Source organism: Chelonoidis abingdonii, chromosome 9, assembly GCF_003597395.2.
Source record: "Chelonoidis abingdonii isolate Lonesome George chromosome 9, CheloAbing_2.0, whole genome shotgun sequence".
NCBI classification, from domain to species: domain Eukaryota; kingdom Metazoa; phylum Chordata; order Testudines; family Testudinidae; genus Chelonoidis; species Chelonoidis abingdonii.
Window position 1 is genome coordinate 67287610 of NC_133777.1, and position 16700 is coordinate 67304309.

At 45.8% G+C, this 16700-nt stretch overlaps 1 protein-coding gene across 1 annotated transcript in view; it reads right to left on the reverse strand.

Moving 5' to 3' along the window:
• The window catches only part of SLC27A2 (solute carrier family 27 member 2), a 38509-nt gene extending 32170 nt beyond the window's left edge, over positions 1–6339 (reverse strand). Inside the window, exon 1 of the mRNA XM_032790585.2 lies at positions 5763–6339. Coding sequence (XP_032646476.1) covers positions 5763–6240 — 478 coding nt within the window. The 5' untranslated portion in view covers positions 6241–6339. The remainder of the gene's footprint in view (positions 1–5762) is intronic.
• Between the last annotated feature and the right edge of the window lie 10361 nt (positions 6340–16700).

Here is a 16700-nt window from a genome sequence, read left to right on the forward strand (position 1 = left end):
TACAGGTTTGTCAGTTTACAGTCCAGGGCAGCAGCGGACGTGAGTGGCCTATGGCGTCTACTCATGACGGAAAAGAGGGGCGTGGAAGGTGAACCTCTCACCACCCTGGAACGCTCTGCCGTGGCAACCAATCGGAGCGTGCACCGCTTCGCACCCATTGTTCTCAGCCACTTCAGACGGACTGAAACGGCATACCAACTCCATTGACACAGGTATGCTCACCCAAATTCAAGAACCACCTACCGGGTCCCTCATGCACCAGCTGCTATAGAGCGGAGACCAGAACTGTACAGATGGGCTATAATCATCTCACATGCACGGCTTTCCAGTGTTCTGGTACCCAAAACCAGATGGGAAATACGCTTTTGTGACTACCGTAAGCTAAACAGGTAACACGTCCAGACAACTATCCAATGCCACGCACCGATGAGCTATTGGAAGTATGGACGTGCCCAGTTCTCCTACAATAGACTTAACCAAGGGTACTGGCAGTACCGCTCAGATGAACCTGCCAAAGAAGGTCAGCTTGTCACCCATGCGGGGTATATGACTAATTAATGTACTCCTTTCGGGCTGCGAAATGCACCGCCACCTTCCAGAGATGTAGATGGTCTACACAAGCAGGGGAGAATATGCATTGCTACCTCGATTGTGTGGCCCATTTTTCAGACTCCTGCCCGAACACTGGAAAAGGTCTTTGACCGTCAGACAGGCAGGAACTAACTGTTAAGGCAAAAGTGTCAATAGGCACAAAACAGAGTGACTTACCTGGACACCAGGTGGGTCGAGGAACCATAAACCCCCTACAGGCCAAAAGTGGAGGCTCATCCAAAGTGGCCTGCTCCAAAGTCAAAGAAACAGGTCACAATCCTTCTTAAGGCTTGGCTGGGTACTACAAGGCGATTTGTACCACACTACAGCCAAATCGCTGCACCACGGACCGACTGACAGTCGACAGCCCCCAGCCAACTACAGTTAAATGCTGGTGGTAGTCAGTGAAGCCTTTACCCAACTTAATGGAGGACGCTCACGTGCTGCCCTGTGCTAAGGGCCCCAGACTTTGACAACCATTCCTAGTAACCAACCGATGCATCTGCGTGGTATAAGGCAGCAGTTCTCATGCAGGAAGGACCGGATCAGAACTCCATCCTGTTGTGTTTCTCAGCAAGCAAACTATCGGAGAGGGAAGCCACTGGTCGTCAGTGAAAGGAATGCTATGCCATTGTGTAATGCCCTGGAAAAGCTACGCCATACGTTGGGACGCGGTGGTTCCAGCTACAAACTGACCAACTCGCGCTAAAAGTGGCTTCATACAGCCAAAGGAACACAAGAACTTCTTCGTTGGAGTCTAGCTCTCCAAGATTTGATTTTGACATTCAACACATTTCAGGAGCTTCTAAAAAGTAGCGGATGCACTCTCCCGCGAGAGTTTCCCGGAATACCTGGTTTAACTTTCTTAAGATGTAGAAGTCTTGTATTTACATGCTTACTAGTAATGTAAATGTGTGTTGTATTACTCTGTTTAGTTTATAGTTCTAGGTAGAAATCACCTCCAGTGAAATTTTATACTGTCGGTGATTTGGGGGGGCCTGTCATACGTAGATAGGTAAGGTTATTTTCTTTTACCTGTAAAGGGTGAACAAGGGGGACCGGAAAACCACCTGACCAGAGGACCAATCAGGGCAGACCTGGATTTTTTAAAGTCTGGGAGGGAACTGGAAACCGGGCTCTTTTTGTTTTCTCGGCTGTGGAGTACCAAAGCTTTTCGTTCTAACTCAATCCGGTTCTTTCTCAAGATATTCTACATGAAATGGTGGGAGTACATAAGGAACCAAAGTAATCGGCTCTGTGATGTGCTGTTGAGTTGTTATTTACATGGTGTTGATTGCTGGATCGTTTATTGGGCTATCTTCTTAAACCAGGACTGTTATTCCTTTCTTATCAGCTGATTCCCGTGTATTGAGTTTCTTAATGCAGTATTATTGTCTGTATTTTCTTTTTTTATTATAAGTTTCTGTTTAAAAACTTAAAGGAGTTTCTTTTCCTAGTGAGAGCAGAGGGAGAGGATTGTTCTGTGCCAGGCGCAGGGATGGAAAAGCAAGCTCTGTGTCTTATTTCCCTATTGTCCCCGGGGGGAAAGGCTACGGGACAAAGGAGGAGTGATCTCTTGTGTGAAGCTGACTAGGTTTGATGCAATTAGCCCTCGGGGAAGCTAGGATTGCCTCTCTGGTATTCAAAGGGAATAGGACCGCATCGCCCCGGCTAACCCAGGAGGGGGGAAGCTGGGGAGAAGATAGGGGACCAGGGGTTCTGGGTCTTGATCTTGGAGGGGTCCCCCAAGGAAAGGTTTGGGGAACCCGAGGGGGCCGAAAGCCTGGAAAACTTCGGCTGGTGGCAGCGAGATAAGATCCAAGCTGGGTATAAGCTTGGGGAGGTTCACAGTAAGCACCCAGATTTTGTACGCTAAAGTCCAGATTTGGGACAGACGTTTACCACAGGAAATGCCATCAAAAGAGTTGGAACTGTTCCTAATATGCAACCTACTGTTGGATTCAGCAACTCAACCTGCTGTATCCCAAACAAAACAGCTCTGCCATTCACTTTGAATTTAGCAACTGGGATGAAAAATTGCTCTTATTGGAACCAATATTTCTAGGGTAGTTGCCTGTCGATGTTCTTGGGAATGGTATTTATAAATATACCAAGCCAACGCCCATACTGTAAAAGTTTGCCCCGCTAGCAGAAAAGCTACCCCCAAATCTGGCAGGTCGCAGGGCCATCCTTGTGCAGACCCCAGCCATCTGCTGCAACTCTGGCTCCCACCAACACTCCTGGCTCCCTGCCAGCACAACGCCATTGGTGCTGTACTGCTAAAGACCGCCCCCTCCCCCAACTCTCCGTAGCCTCCTCTGGAGTTCAGGAAGGGGAACTAAAAATGGTTAATATGGCTTCAGGCTGTATTAACATTTTTGGACATCTTCTGCAGGACTGGAAGGGAGAATGATGTGCATTCAGGTGGCCTTCCCACCCTCACTCCACCCCGTCCTTCTACACAGACCCTGGACTGCATGAAGAGTTGAATTAGGTGGCAGGGAGGGAAATGTTCTGCAGAGGCACCTGAACCCCCTTTCTCCATGGAGAGTTTAATATAAGACCCCTCCACATGTAGATCTAATGAGCCATGGTCTGGCAACAAACACAGATGTAAATACAATACACTCTACTCCTATTTATAATTGAATCAGCATATTCTTTTGCAGAAACCTATTCAAAAGTAAATAACAATGATCACACAGGATACAGTTGTAATGAGAAGAGATTTACCTTTGATCTAGAGTAGCACAGAAATGCAGAGTAAAGGTCGAAACTCAAATCAGGGATGAGAAAGTAAATGTTTAACAGAGGGGAAACCTGTCTTTTTTTGTACTCCCCTTATATTACTGACTACTACAGCTAAGGTTGGGGAAACTGTCATTAATAACCCACTATTTTCAACCATTCAGCTTAAAAAAAAAAATTCTCATTTTGGGCTGAAACCTCCTTTGTTTGGTCTTTTTCCAGAGCTGAATACTTTTTGGAATACATTTTCCTGTCCTAAACACTAGCTTTTTCCCAAGGTGATAACTTAAACATTGATTAATTTAGAAAGTTTAAATAGGTATAGTTCCTGTGTTAGGCTTGGAAAGATTTTGTTTTTGAGTTCATAAAATTTAAGTGCATTTAAACATCTGCATAGAAATGGCCTTGACCCTCCAAATATTAATGCAGATACTCTATCTGCATACATACATATAAATCACCTGATGCCTAAGTAAACTCTCTTTTTCTGGAGATTTCCCCTTACTATACAAATTGGAAATGAAAATATATTGCAAATGATTTGGGGACATTCATTGATTCATAGTCTAAAGGCAGAAGAGACCATTGCGGTCATCTGCTCTGACCTTCTGTCTCTCATAAGCCAGAGAACTTCCCGAAAATAATTCCTAGAGCAGATCTTTTAGAAAAACATCCAGTCTTGATTTCAAAATAGTTAATTACAGAGAATCCACCAGGACACTTTGTAAATTGTTCCAATGATTTATTACTCTCACCATCAAAAACTTACACCTTATTTCCAGTTTGAATTTGTCTAGCTTCAACTTCCAGCCCTTGGGTGGTGTGTTATGCCTTTCTCTGCTAGAGCAAAGAGCCCATTATTAAATATGTGTTCTCCACGTAGTTACTTACAGGAGGTATGTTACATTCTTACACCTGACTTGATGCATCCTCTGCTTATCCCACAAAGCACCTGGATGTTTAAATGCTACATCTATGACTGCCTGGCTCTTTAACAAAAACCTTCAGCACGGTGGCACAGATCCTACAACCTATTTCATCTGGGCAGACCCTCCTTTGGCACCTGGAGACCTATTAAGTCAGTGGGGCTCAGTGCAGGTGCAGGGGACAGTGTCAATTTCAGGATTAAGGGCCATACTTGATGCTGATAGGGCAGAGGTGGGCAAACTATGGCCCTTGGGCGACATCCGGCTTGCATGACCCTCCTGCCTAGCCCCTGAGCTCCTGGCCCAGGAGGCTTAACCCTGCCCCCTCCCCTGCTATTCCCCCTCCCCTGCAGCCTCAGCTCGCTCTGCTTCCAGCACAATGCTCTGCGTGATGGAGTTGCAGAGCTTTGGCCTAACCTGGTGCTCTGTGCTGTGGCGTGGCTGGCTCTAGCTGGACAGCACAGCTGCCTGTCCTGGTGCTGTGGGTGGCACAGCTGTAGCACCGCCAGCCACCGGTGCTCCAGGCAGTGTGATAAAGGGCAGGGGGCAGCAGGGCTTGGATAGAGGGCAGGGGAGTTCGGGGTGGTGATCAGGGGGCAGGGGTGTGGATAGGGGTCATGGCGGTCAGAGGGTGGGAAAAGGGGGTTGAATGGGGGCAGGGGTCCTCGGGGGGCAGTCAGGAAGGAGAGTGGAATTGGATAGGGCAGCAGGGGGCAGTCAGGGCAGGGGTTCTGGGAGCGGTCAGGGGACAGGGAGGGGTGGATGGGGCATGAGTCCCAGGGGGAGCATCAGGGGGTGAGAACGGGGAGGAGGGTTGGATGGGGTCAGGGGCTGGGCCATGCCTGGCTGTTTGGGGAGGCACAGCCTCCCCTAACCAGCCCTCCATGCAATTTCAGAAACCTGATGTGGCCGTCTGGCCAAAAACTTTGCCCACCCCTGTGATAGGGCTACTCACAGTGTGTAAAGTTAACTATGTGCATTGGGAGGACTGCATCTTGCTCTTCTGCACTGGCTAAATAGTGGAAGAATCCCACCTCCCTACCCAAAAAAAAAAACAACTGGGCAAGGCATCTCCCTTGTTCCAAATTATTGACAGTGGAGAGGCCAAGTCTTGCCAATGAAGTTGTAGCAAGAGGTTATTGTACATGTTAAAGGAACAACCCTCCACCACAACCTGCTCCCCACCCCTGGGGCCTGCCCCACATTCCCGCCTCAGAGGGCTGCAGGGGAGGTGAGCTGTACCCCTGAGCCAGGGTAACGAGACAGCAAATGTGAAAAATTGGGATGGGGTGGGGGGGTAATAGGAGCCTATATAACAAAAAGTCCCCCAAATCGGGGCTGTCCCTATAAAATCGGGACATCTAGTCCCCCTACCCTGAGCAGATGTCGCTGAGCAGCACAAGCCCAGCAGGTGTGGGCCCACGTGGGCCGGCGGCCCGGGGCATCACTTCCCCTTTCCCCCACCCCAAGCAGCCTGGCCGCTGCAGAGGGTCTCACCTGGGGCTGCCAGCAGCACCTTGGCTCCGCTGCACTGGAAGCAGTGCAGCAAGGACTTGGCCCTGATGTTGTAGTTGAGGCAGGCCATGGCGCAGCCCAGCTTGGCCAAGCCCAGCCAGACCCAGATGTAGGCAGGCTCGTTGCCCAGGAAGAGGGCCAGGCAGTCCCCTTGCTGCAGCCCGGCGTGCTCGCGCAGCGCCCGGGCCACCTGGCTGCTCAGCTTGTCCACCTGCTCGTAGGTGTGAGCCTCCTCCCCGAACAGCACCAGGGGCTTGCGCGGCGCCCGGCGCGCCCGCTGCGTGAACACCTCCAGGATAGTGCGCGGCGGGCTCCGCGCCGCGTAACTGTGCGCCCGCCGCGCCGCCCGGGCCATCTTGAGGAAGAAGCGCAGGTCGCGGAAGAAGTAGGGGCAGACGCGGTTCAGCAGCAGCGGCAGGAGCAGCAGCCCCGCGAGCGCGGTGTAGAAGCAGGAGAACATGACCCTGCCCGGCCAGTGCTCTGCGCAAGGGACGCGGAGCGCACGGAGCAGCGCCTGGCCAGCTGCTTGGCTCCCGGCTGGGCAGGGGCGGGCCCAGCCTCTCCCTCCTCCCTGGCCCCGGCGGGAGGGAAGCGGTGCCCGAGCGGAGGTGGGACTGGTGGAGGTGGGGGGCAGGAGGAGTCAGCACCAGGGACCAGCCACCTGGGGCTGGGTGGTTGCGAAGACAGCGCGTAGGCGAAACCTGCCGCGTGGGGCACAGCGGGGAGGACTCTGGGCGGTCACTTTTCCAAAGCGGGACGTGGTGAGAGATCGGGGAAATGCCTTTGCTGGTTCCTCTAAACCCGACTCGCCAAAAGTGGTTAGGGACCTGGGCAGGGAGGCTGAAGTCAGGATAGTAGCAACCCCGAGTTTCTTTCTGATCCCCCTTCCAGAACAGGTGCCCCAGCGGATGACAGATGCCGCTCTGCTTTGCTGCAGGGGACGTGGGGTTGGAGAGGATGTTTCACACACAGCTTATCTAACTCTACATCACCAGGCTAACAAAGCTTCAATTCCAGCTGAGGGAAGCAGCGATTTGTAGGCATGATTTACACATCTCTGGTTTCAGTGGCAACAACAATTGTATTGCATGATAGCGGAGGAGAGACACTTTTGAGCTGATCCCAAAAGTTTGGGGTATAAGGATCAAGGTCAAATTGATTTCTCTCTTCAGGGCAAATGGCAGAATTATATTGCGTTGTGCTGCTTTCCTTTTCAAGTGCACTGCAGCTATCTACCGCTAACCTAGGTGTACAGTACAGAATGAATGACTCATAAAGCGACTTGGGCTCCCGTCCTGCTTCCACTGATGATATCACTAACAATTTCCCATTGGCATAAAGGGAAGGGGACTGGATACTTAGTACAAATCATATCTGAAACATGTGAAAACCTAACAAAGCCTATACAAATATGGGTTCCTTGTATTTCATTATTGAGGGCAAAGTATGATTACTGAGGGTAGCACAAAGATGGTGAAAATAAGGCATATGGGAAAGTCTATGAAGACAGTGATGACTTATCTATAGAGGGCAAGCACACTAGCTAGGACATAGGACATCAGCTGCAGTAATAGCCTACACACAGGACAGCTGTGTCCTGTTTCAGTTCACAACATTGTGTACACATGATGGGGGCCTGGTGTGCACTAAGTGCATAATATTCTGGGTGAGTATCCCATGGTCCTTTGTTTGAGTGCTGAGCTGTGGACACGCTGAAATTTTTCTTGCTGTGTGTGGTAGGATCCATAATAGAAACCAGTGGAATTCTGAGCTGTGGGGTCAAACTCCAAAAATCAGATGAGACTGCTCCCTCTGTCCCGTGGTTCCTGTCCTTCCAGGCGGACAAGCGCCATTCTGAGCAAAGCATTGTTTTTGAATTGCTGTCAGGCTGACTCTGATCTCTGTTACACTGATGGTCTGATTTTAACTCCCCACTGCTGTTACACTTGGCCAACCCCACTGACTTCATTAGTGTTACTCCTGACTTGTACCAGTGTCAGAATCAGGACCAGCATTTGTAGCCATGTTACTTCATTCAGGCATTATTGCTGATTTGCATTGCTGTAAGAAGATCAGGTTTACGGTGGTTAGCAGAAAGTTGATAAAAATGTTAGTGTGAGAGAGCGGGAGAGGGCAAAGGGCAGGATTGGAGAGGGAATTTTGTGTTTCAAAATACTTACAGAGTAAAGGATTCAGGGACATGAATGTGTATTGCTGAGTGCGCCATAATTTGACAATCAAGATCTTACTTTTGGAGCACTATCTAATGGACATGCCAACTATAGGGGCTCAGACAACACCAAACAAAGCTTCTGTAGCAACCAGGCAGATTCTCTCTTCCTTTCTAGAACCCCAAAGGAAAAGTGCTAGCTCAGTGACTGCAAATTCACTCAACCTGACTGTCAGCTATGCTCACAGCGTGTCTGAAATGTAGCCAAGTACAGTAGCCAGTTCTGCCCTAGAGCTCAGAGAGTGCTAGTGTTGGCATTGTGCTTGGGTACTGCACGGGTGTGTTGGAAGAGCCACCCTCCGCAAGCCATCACATGCACAGACAACCTGAAGTTAGCTCTGTTCTTTACAGATAATAATAATCAGCTGTCTAGAAAACGGAAAGCCTCCGTCAGCTCATTCATTGGTGAATCCACCAAGAAGCTCCCCAAATAACAGTAGTAATGGTTACAGGAGTGCATGCCCAAACTGCCACAAACTACAATTTCTGGAACTGCTTCTGTGTCAAGGAAAATCCAGCCCTGTTTTCTTAGTCCCCATTCCTGTTCAATAATTTTGTTGGGGTTACACCATCTGGGATATCGCATTGGGAGAGAGGGAATTTGTCAGATAGTTGCTCAGTGCATATTATTGAAGCTTTATGTAGATTAATTGCTATGACAGAACTGTCCACTGCATCCAGTCAGGGAACAGCTGTCCAGACTAGCATACGGATTATGGACCACCTAAACCTATGAAATCTCTCAAAAAAAGGCTCACATCGGATCATAGGTGCTGAAAGTAGGGATGCTGGGGGTGAAAAACAATTAGCGAATGAGAAATGAAGCAGTGTTTGATCCACACATGATTTTGGAAAGGGCAGCCAGGGTCAGGGGAGAAGGGTTCCAAGTAGTCAGGCATATGGCAAAGCGTGAACAGAGGTAAGCCTTGTGGTCTGAGGCGTTCCCCAGGTACTGATTGCAAATGCAGGGGATAGGGAATTTTTTGGGAAGTGTGTGCACGTTAGAAGCAGAAAGCCAATAGACAGTGAGAGAAGCAGTCTTGAGTGTGGCCCTGAAAGGGTGCAGAGAGGGAGAGAGCTTCTTGGGGCACAGGACTGACTGGAGAGGCAGGCTATGGAATTCTGAGCCTGATGCTGTTTATTTCTACTGTGTTCAGGGAAACAGAAATTTATTTACAAAGAATGTACACAAACAGGATTGCATCAAAGAAGTACTTGACTCATCATCAGTTTCTTCTCTTGAAGGAAACAACTTGGCAAGGCTCTGAATACTGGCTTACTGCTCAGGTCAAAGGGACAACAATATAATGCAGAAGAAATATTGACACTAAGAATACTAAACTATAAGGACTGCAGAGTTTAAAGACTGTACATTCTCTAGTTCAGGGGTTCTCAAACTGGGGTCAGGACCCCTCAAGAGATCACAAGTTTATTACATGGGGGGTCATGAGCTGTCACCTTCCACCTCAAACCCTGCTTTGCCTCCAGCATTTATAATGGTGTTAAATATATTAAATAGTGTTTCTAATGCATAAGGGGGGGTTGCAATCAGAGGCTTGCTGTGTGAAAGGGGTCACCAGTACAAAAGTCTGAGAACCCCTGCTCTAGTTCATCCCAAGCTCTCATGCATGCAGAAAAATTTAATGAAAATCACATGCCTACATGTTTTATATTTTTTCTACCAGGAAGAAAGTGAAAAATGGATGTTTCTCTCATTCTCCATACCAGAACACATAGGTATCTCAAGCGGGATACCCCAGAAGTGGGTATTCACATAATTAGTGAGCATTTTTAAAAATATGATTCCTAACCCATTGGGCTCTGAGGTATGTCTACATTGCGATAAAAAACCTCTGGCACTGAGTCTCAGAGCCCAGAACAGCTGAGTGGGGCTAAAAATTGCTGTGTAGACACTCAGGCTCCACCTGGAGCCTGGGTTCTGAGACCATCTCGATCACGGGGTCCCAGAGCCCAAGCTCCAGCCTGAGCCTGAACAACTGCACTGCAGTCTTATAGCCTCACAGCTGGAGCCCCAGGAGCCCAAGTCAGCTGACCCAGACTAGCTGCGGCCATGCAGTAGAACTTCTATTGCAATGTAGGCATATCCTAAGGACCACATCCTGCTCCCCTTGAATTTTGCTATTGATTTTAATAGAAGCAGGATTGAACCTTTAGTTTCCCCCCTCTGCAGAGTGCTAAGTATTATGGTTATGTGACAGTGATTATCTGCCTGATCCAATGCCTGGTGAAGTCACTGCAGATTCTCACTGACTTCAGTGGGAGTGGGATTAGGTGGCAAAAGCTCAACTCTTATTTATACTCAACCTTGGACATTAGAACCTGCCTTATTGACAGAGGACACATTGTTCAGGTAGTTTATTCACTGCCCTTCCATCCTCTGCTCCAGTGCAGGACCCGTTCTGTTTTCCTCATTTGTACTTCAGGGGGTGATTTTAGTTATTCTTACTACTTTCAGTGATCTGTAGAAGGCTTGTTGCATTAACACCCAGGTGCTTATTTACAGAGTTAGTTACATTATCCACCTATAACTAGGAGAGGAGAAAAATGAAAGAAAAGCTAAACCAATTAATCAACCCTTGCATCATGCTCCAAAGTACGTTAGAGTTATGCTCTGGTGAACTGTTCACTGTTGTATCACACGTAAAATTACTGTTCTTTGCAGAAAGCACCATGTAATATTTAACTTCCAGCAGAATGGTGACCAGAGTGGAGCAAATGGTGCTTTAGTTAATACCGTATTTGAAGGGCTCTGTGTCCAGCAGTGAAGCTGTCCCTTCATGTTACTTTCCTGTGTTAGAGCCTTGGTGGGAATTAAACCCAAATCCTACAGGCCCGGAAGTGAAAATGCTGCCAGCTGAGCCGTACAGATAATAACCTAGGCTCAAAGTAATTTAGTTATTTAATATAGTAATGATCCACCAGGGGTCGTTAGAGGGCAATTTATGCTAGGCAATTTCTGGTAAAGTGGAATACAGGACATATGCAATTAAGGGGATGGCCTGGGGACAGGGAGCCCAGGGAAGCTATAAATTCCCTACACCTACTTACCACGTGAAGCTCTTAGCTGGAACTTTCTCTGTGGAAGCTTCTAAGTGGAAGAAAGCTGTGGTGTCAGCCTTCTCTCTTGTATTTCTTTCCTTAACTGGCTTGATCGGGGGTCCTTACGTTTGCCTGTAGGTCGAGCCAAGGTTAAGTCAACTTTGAGTTATTTTTAATGTCCAGTTTGGAATTGGCTTTCAGATAATTTATGGCTGTGTGTAGTTCTTTCTAGAAGAAACTGTGTTAGCCATAGTGAAGCTGCTCCCAGAAACCTTAGAGGTAACTGATATGAAACCCTAGCAGCTCAGTGATAGTGTTCTCGCTGCCATATGAGAGGTGCCAGCTTTAACCACTGGCACTGGACTAAGACTGGATTCCTGGCACAGAGCCTCTTGTGCTTTGGATGGGCAGGGGTGAGAATGCTGCAGAGCCTGTGTGTTCCTCTAGAAAGGGGAGGGGAGTTTCCTTCCCCCAAAGCGTGTGATCACAATACAAGGTGATAAATTGTAGAAACCTTGTTTGGAGCCACAGGACAGCCAGGGAGAAAATATAATACTGGCATTATTGGATATCTCTTTGTGGTGGTGTATAGTAACTGCTAATTTGGTGTAATGTTACAGCTTGTGCACACTGCAGTTTTAGCTTGATCTACCTGTTGTGGCACTAATTCCCCTTGCAGAATTCCCTCTATTGTTACAAGATGGTGGTCTTGCTTTGCTACACGTGCCTGATTCGAGGAGTACATTTTTTTTTTTTTATTAATCAGGAGATGTTAACCATTTAGGCAGAATATTCAAAAGAGGATTGCTCAAACAGATCCTTTTAGCAAGATTCCACTGTACTGTGACAATTTGAAATAGCTATTGAAATCGGTGGAGCCAGATTTTTAAAACAGCTCATTCATTTAGCCCCCAAAATAGGGTCTAGATACTCAAAAGAGCTCAGCACACCAGTTACTGAGTTCTTTGAAAATCTGCCCAACTGTGGACAGTGATCTCTTTTGAAATTCAGGCCTCGTTATGTGTGGTATAAATATACCATTAAGATAGCTTGACAGTCCTTGCTTTAGAGAATGTGTATTACCCAAATCTTAGCAGCAATTCTTGGTTGATTGTGTTAAAAAAAAGATCCTACTTAGGGAGGCCTAGCAGTATTTTTCATATAAAGACATTTCCATTAGGTTTTGAATTAGATTTTGAACCTGTAATTTTATTATAGATACAGATCCAGAGTCAATCCAGGACTATACCAACAGGCACTAGGCTACATATTAGTGTAGTAACCCCAGTGGTAAAAAGTCCCACCACAGAGTCTGTGATAATGCAAGGCACCTGCAACTGTCTCGGGACCCCTCATGTGTCTGGAGAAGCCCCAAATGTGGTAGATTGGGGCAGCTGACGGTACATGGATCAGGGCCATCCACATAGCAGAACTTAAAGCTGCCCTCCTCCATCAAAAGTCATCCGTGTCACTTTTTCCATTGCTGTCAATGAAAGCAGATAACATCTGACATGTGTCCCGTACAGTGTTATTTTTGAACTGAGACCAGTGTTAGGGCCTAATTCTGAGCTTCTTTCTCAGGCAGAACTCCCACTGAAGTTAATGAGAGCTGTGGCTCAGCAAAATGTTCTGGATCAGGCCATGTGTGTAATTTGTTACCAGCCTACAAGCACAGCAGGCTTCTATTTTAGCTTAGGTAACTTTTGCAAGGAGCAGTAATATTAACCATAGTCACAGAGGCTGCCAGCAGATCATCAAATAATGGAACAGACTTATCAAAGTACAGTATTTTCTAAGAAAAAGAAAAGAGGAGGGAGAAGAAGCTTTAGTCTCACAGCCAGATTTACTAAGCTGTGGGAAACCCTATTGAGACGGCTTGTTATAATCCCAATTTAGTCACACAGGATGCATGTTCTGTGGCAATTAATGGGAGTAACAGGCCTGTGCATCATCAGAGAATAGTGCTAAAGTACCATGGGCTCCAATTCAAGGTAAATTTCCCTACCCTATCAAAGGAAGGAATTATTCAGATGAGTGCGTGTTACAGGCTCTGTTCCTTCTCAGGGCCCTATGCTTCCACCCACCATGAAGTGCAGAAGGGAGCAGAGATGAATAGATGAGGCAACAAAGCTGCCAAGAGTGCAAAGAGTGGTGGTGGCGGCTCTGCCTTCCTAGAAGCCTGCAGTGGTCCCTTTCAGCATACTGTGTGTGCTCAGTACTCACAGGGTATGTCTACACTGCAGTGTAAATCCAGGGTTTGAATTCAGGCTCAAGCCTACCTCCCCCTTCTGTCTACACACAAATCATGCTGATCCAGGGCTTGGACCCAGGGTCCCAAATCTCCACGAGGGTGGGGGATCTGAGACTCAATGAAACTGAGACCCAGGGTTCAAGCTCTATTATTTTGCAGGGTAGACACAACCCTACTGGACTCATGTTCTGGGAATCTGCCAAAAGTATTCCACAATCTCACGGGCCTACTTTCTTTGTCCTCCAGACAGTCAAGTTTGGTGGACAGTTGAGTTACCCCACACTGCATCAAGTAGAGAGGCCACATTTTGGGAGGGCACTAGGATGTCTGGGATATGAGTGATTGGACTCGGGCCCACGTAATACAGCATAGAGCCACTGGTTGGGACCCAGCATTCAACAATTCCTAACCTGGGATTACAAATGGAGATGCTCAAGCTCTAGGTTAACAAACACAGGGTCTGCTAACACTGGGCTTACATTGCAATGTAGACATACCCTGAGGCTCAGTATAAGGGAGGCATATCAGGATGAGAGGAGGAAGGAAAAAAGCTGCTCTTTGTAGCAGGCTCCCCAGTGGAAATAGGGGAAATACTTCTGGTGTTTTGTGCTGTCCCCTCCCAGCAGTGGAGGAGTAGGTCTGAGGCTCACTGGGGAGCTAATGTCAGCATGGTTCCTCAAGAAGGGAACGTGTATTGCTCCACTGTGTAGTAGTACAGAGGTTGCATTGCCAGAGCTGCAAACTCCTGCAAAGACTCTTCCAATAGGAGGGATGGTGATTTGCTTCCAGCTCACTAGTTAAAGGAAGATAATACCATTTTCCTGGACTCCGGTTGCTCTTATTGGCACTGCTGTATTTCGGGACTAACTCCACTGACATCATTCTGTATTTACTCGTGTGAGTGAGAACAGAATTTGGTCCACTAGCCATATTCCTTACCCAGCGGCTCCCCAGCTGTATTGGTTCACATCTGACTTTCTTAAAAGCTTGGTGTGCAGTAACTGGGTAGAACATCAAGCTCATTTACCCCCAGTGATACACATGGCAGAGTTCGGGAATCCTTGAGTCCACTTAATGGGCACATTGTGGAAATGCTGATAATTCCAATGAATACTCAGCAGAAAACAAATCTGAGCACTTTGCAAGTTTGAGACCCAAACATGCTGCGGAGTATGTCATAAAGAGGATATGTATGAGATTTTATGGGATTTCAAATGTCCCCACACCCATGAAGTTCTCTTGGCAGCCCTGACAGAAAGTATTGTTGATAGTATACTGGCCACTGGAAAGTGTAGGCAGTTCATGTTACTGGGAGCATGGGAATGTTGGTATGAATGAAATATATCCCCCTCAGTGACTTGCCTTATGCTGTATGACCTGCCTGAACCTTTCAGCAGTCAGTACTATAGAGTGGTAGAGTGTAAAATGTCATGTATTATGATCACAAACCCTTTTCGTGTGGGAATTCACACTCCATCTCTGTCACCTTGCCCTATGATAGAAGCTAAACAAATATGTACATGTTTTTTTAGAAATAATGTTTATATATGTGCACGTATATTAATATTGAAATTGATACACAAGTCTGAAGCATACATATTGAAATGTGCTTTATATGCATGCTTTGGTTATATTTTATAATGAAATTGAAGAGGAACAATTATAAGGCAAAAAGGTCTGAAGAAGTTAAGCAATAATTGTATAAAATATAAAGTAATACAATTAGAGATAACTTTATCATACTACTAAGATGAGTTGAGAAAATTTTAACTTACTGCTACACAAGTTGCATGTAAAATACCTGCAAAGGAGCCATCCTCTATAAGACAGGAGAAGATCTAACTAGCTTTTCTTCTTTTTACTTTTTAAAGATAAGAAATTATATTTTTTTCCTTTATGTAATTTAAACCTTCTAGAATGCAAGGGGAGAAATATTTTGCTTTCTCCAACTGGTACACATGCTGGTTTGCCTTGAAAAAGTACAGTAACCTTTTTCAGCTGTATTTTTCACTTGTATTTTTAATGAATTACAATAAAAGAAGAGCTCTTTCTCTGATTTTCCTTTTTATGTGCAGGGTAGTTATAACCATGTCTGTCCCAAGATATTAAACAGACAAGATGGGTGAGGTAATATCTTTTATTGGACCAACTTCTTCTTCAGAGCTCTGTGTGGCTTGAAAGCTTGTCTCTCTCACCAAAAGACATTGGTTCAATAAAAGATGTTACCTCACCCACTTTTCATTTTTATAAGTGATTAAGAACAGGGAAGGTAAGAAGTTTCTTTTAAGGTCCCTGTGAAGCCTATGTAGTAGTATTTCCTATATGGCTTTTAAGCAAGGTTTTATATTACATAATACTTGGATAAAATGGGAATCCCTTTCAATGGATTTTGAAACATTTAAATAAGAATGTTTTTTTAAAGATTGTGTTTTTATAAGAGTCACAAATAAAATATATTAAATTAATATATTTGGTTTTAAATGTTGCATAATAGAATACACGGATTGATTATTACTAAAACGTATGTTTACCTATTGAAATATGAGGCTAAAAGGGAAATTGCTTAAACTGCAATCTTAAGATTCTGAGATACATTTTGTGCAAACCTGGGCATCCCAAAGAAACAATTAAGGATCTTCAGGAAATTTGAAACTAGATCTTAAATATACAAGTAATTAAAGCAAAAATATGTTTTGTTTTTTTTAACTGTCAGCCCTGAAAATTCAACCTGGAATCTGAGAGTCAGGCAGGGTTTTTTCCTCTTGCATCACATCTCCAATAGTTAAGGTTCTGCAGGCCAAATTCTGTCCCAAATGACATGTGTTCAAACCCTTGGGTATAATTGGTTGGAATTTAGTAAACAATAACACTGACTTTGCACTAAAAAAGACTTGAACCCTCTCACAGTGATGCTGGCTCTGCAGGGCTAAGAGAAGAAGAAAGCTGTACAATATGATGGAATGCAGGTGGAGAAAAGTTCTGTTGAGTAAATATGTCCCATTTTCATACTAAAGCATTTTTAAGTTGTTCAGCAAAAGAGAGTGTTCTCAATCCTCTGGAATACTGAAAGCCACTTCACTCAATTTAAACTTCTAAAATGCATATAAAAACATGACTAGTTGAGACAAGATGATTTGACACCAGGTTCTTTAAATTAGTCAGACAGCAAAAATACTGGTCAGACAGGCTCATCTGTTGCTTGGCCTTTAGTAGCACAGGCCACAGAGCACATCAGGCATTACAACTGTAAATGGTTACGGGTGTGCTCACCTGTTATGGTGCTGTGGAACACATGTGGGATAGATATTCTCATTAGCCAAGAGTGTATTCCTTTAAGACTTCTGTTTCTCTGACAGGTATATCTTTAAGGGAAGAATCT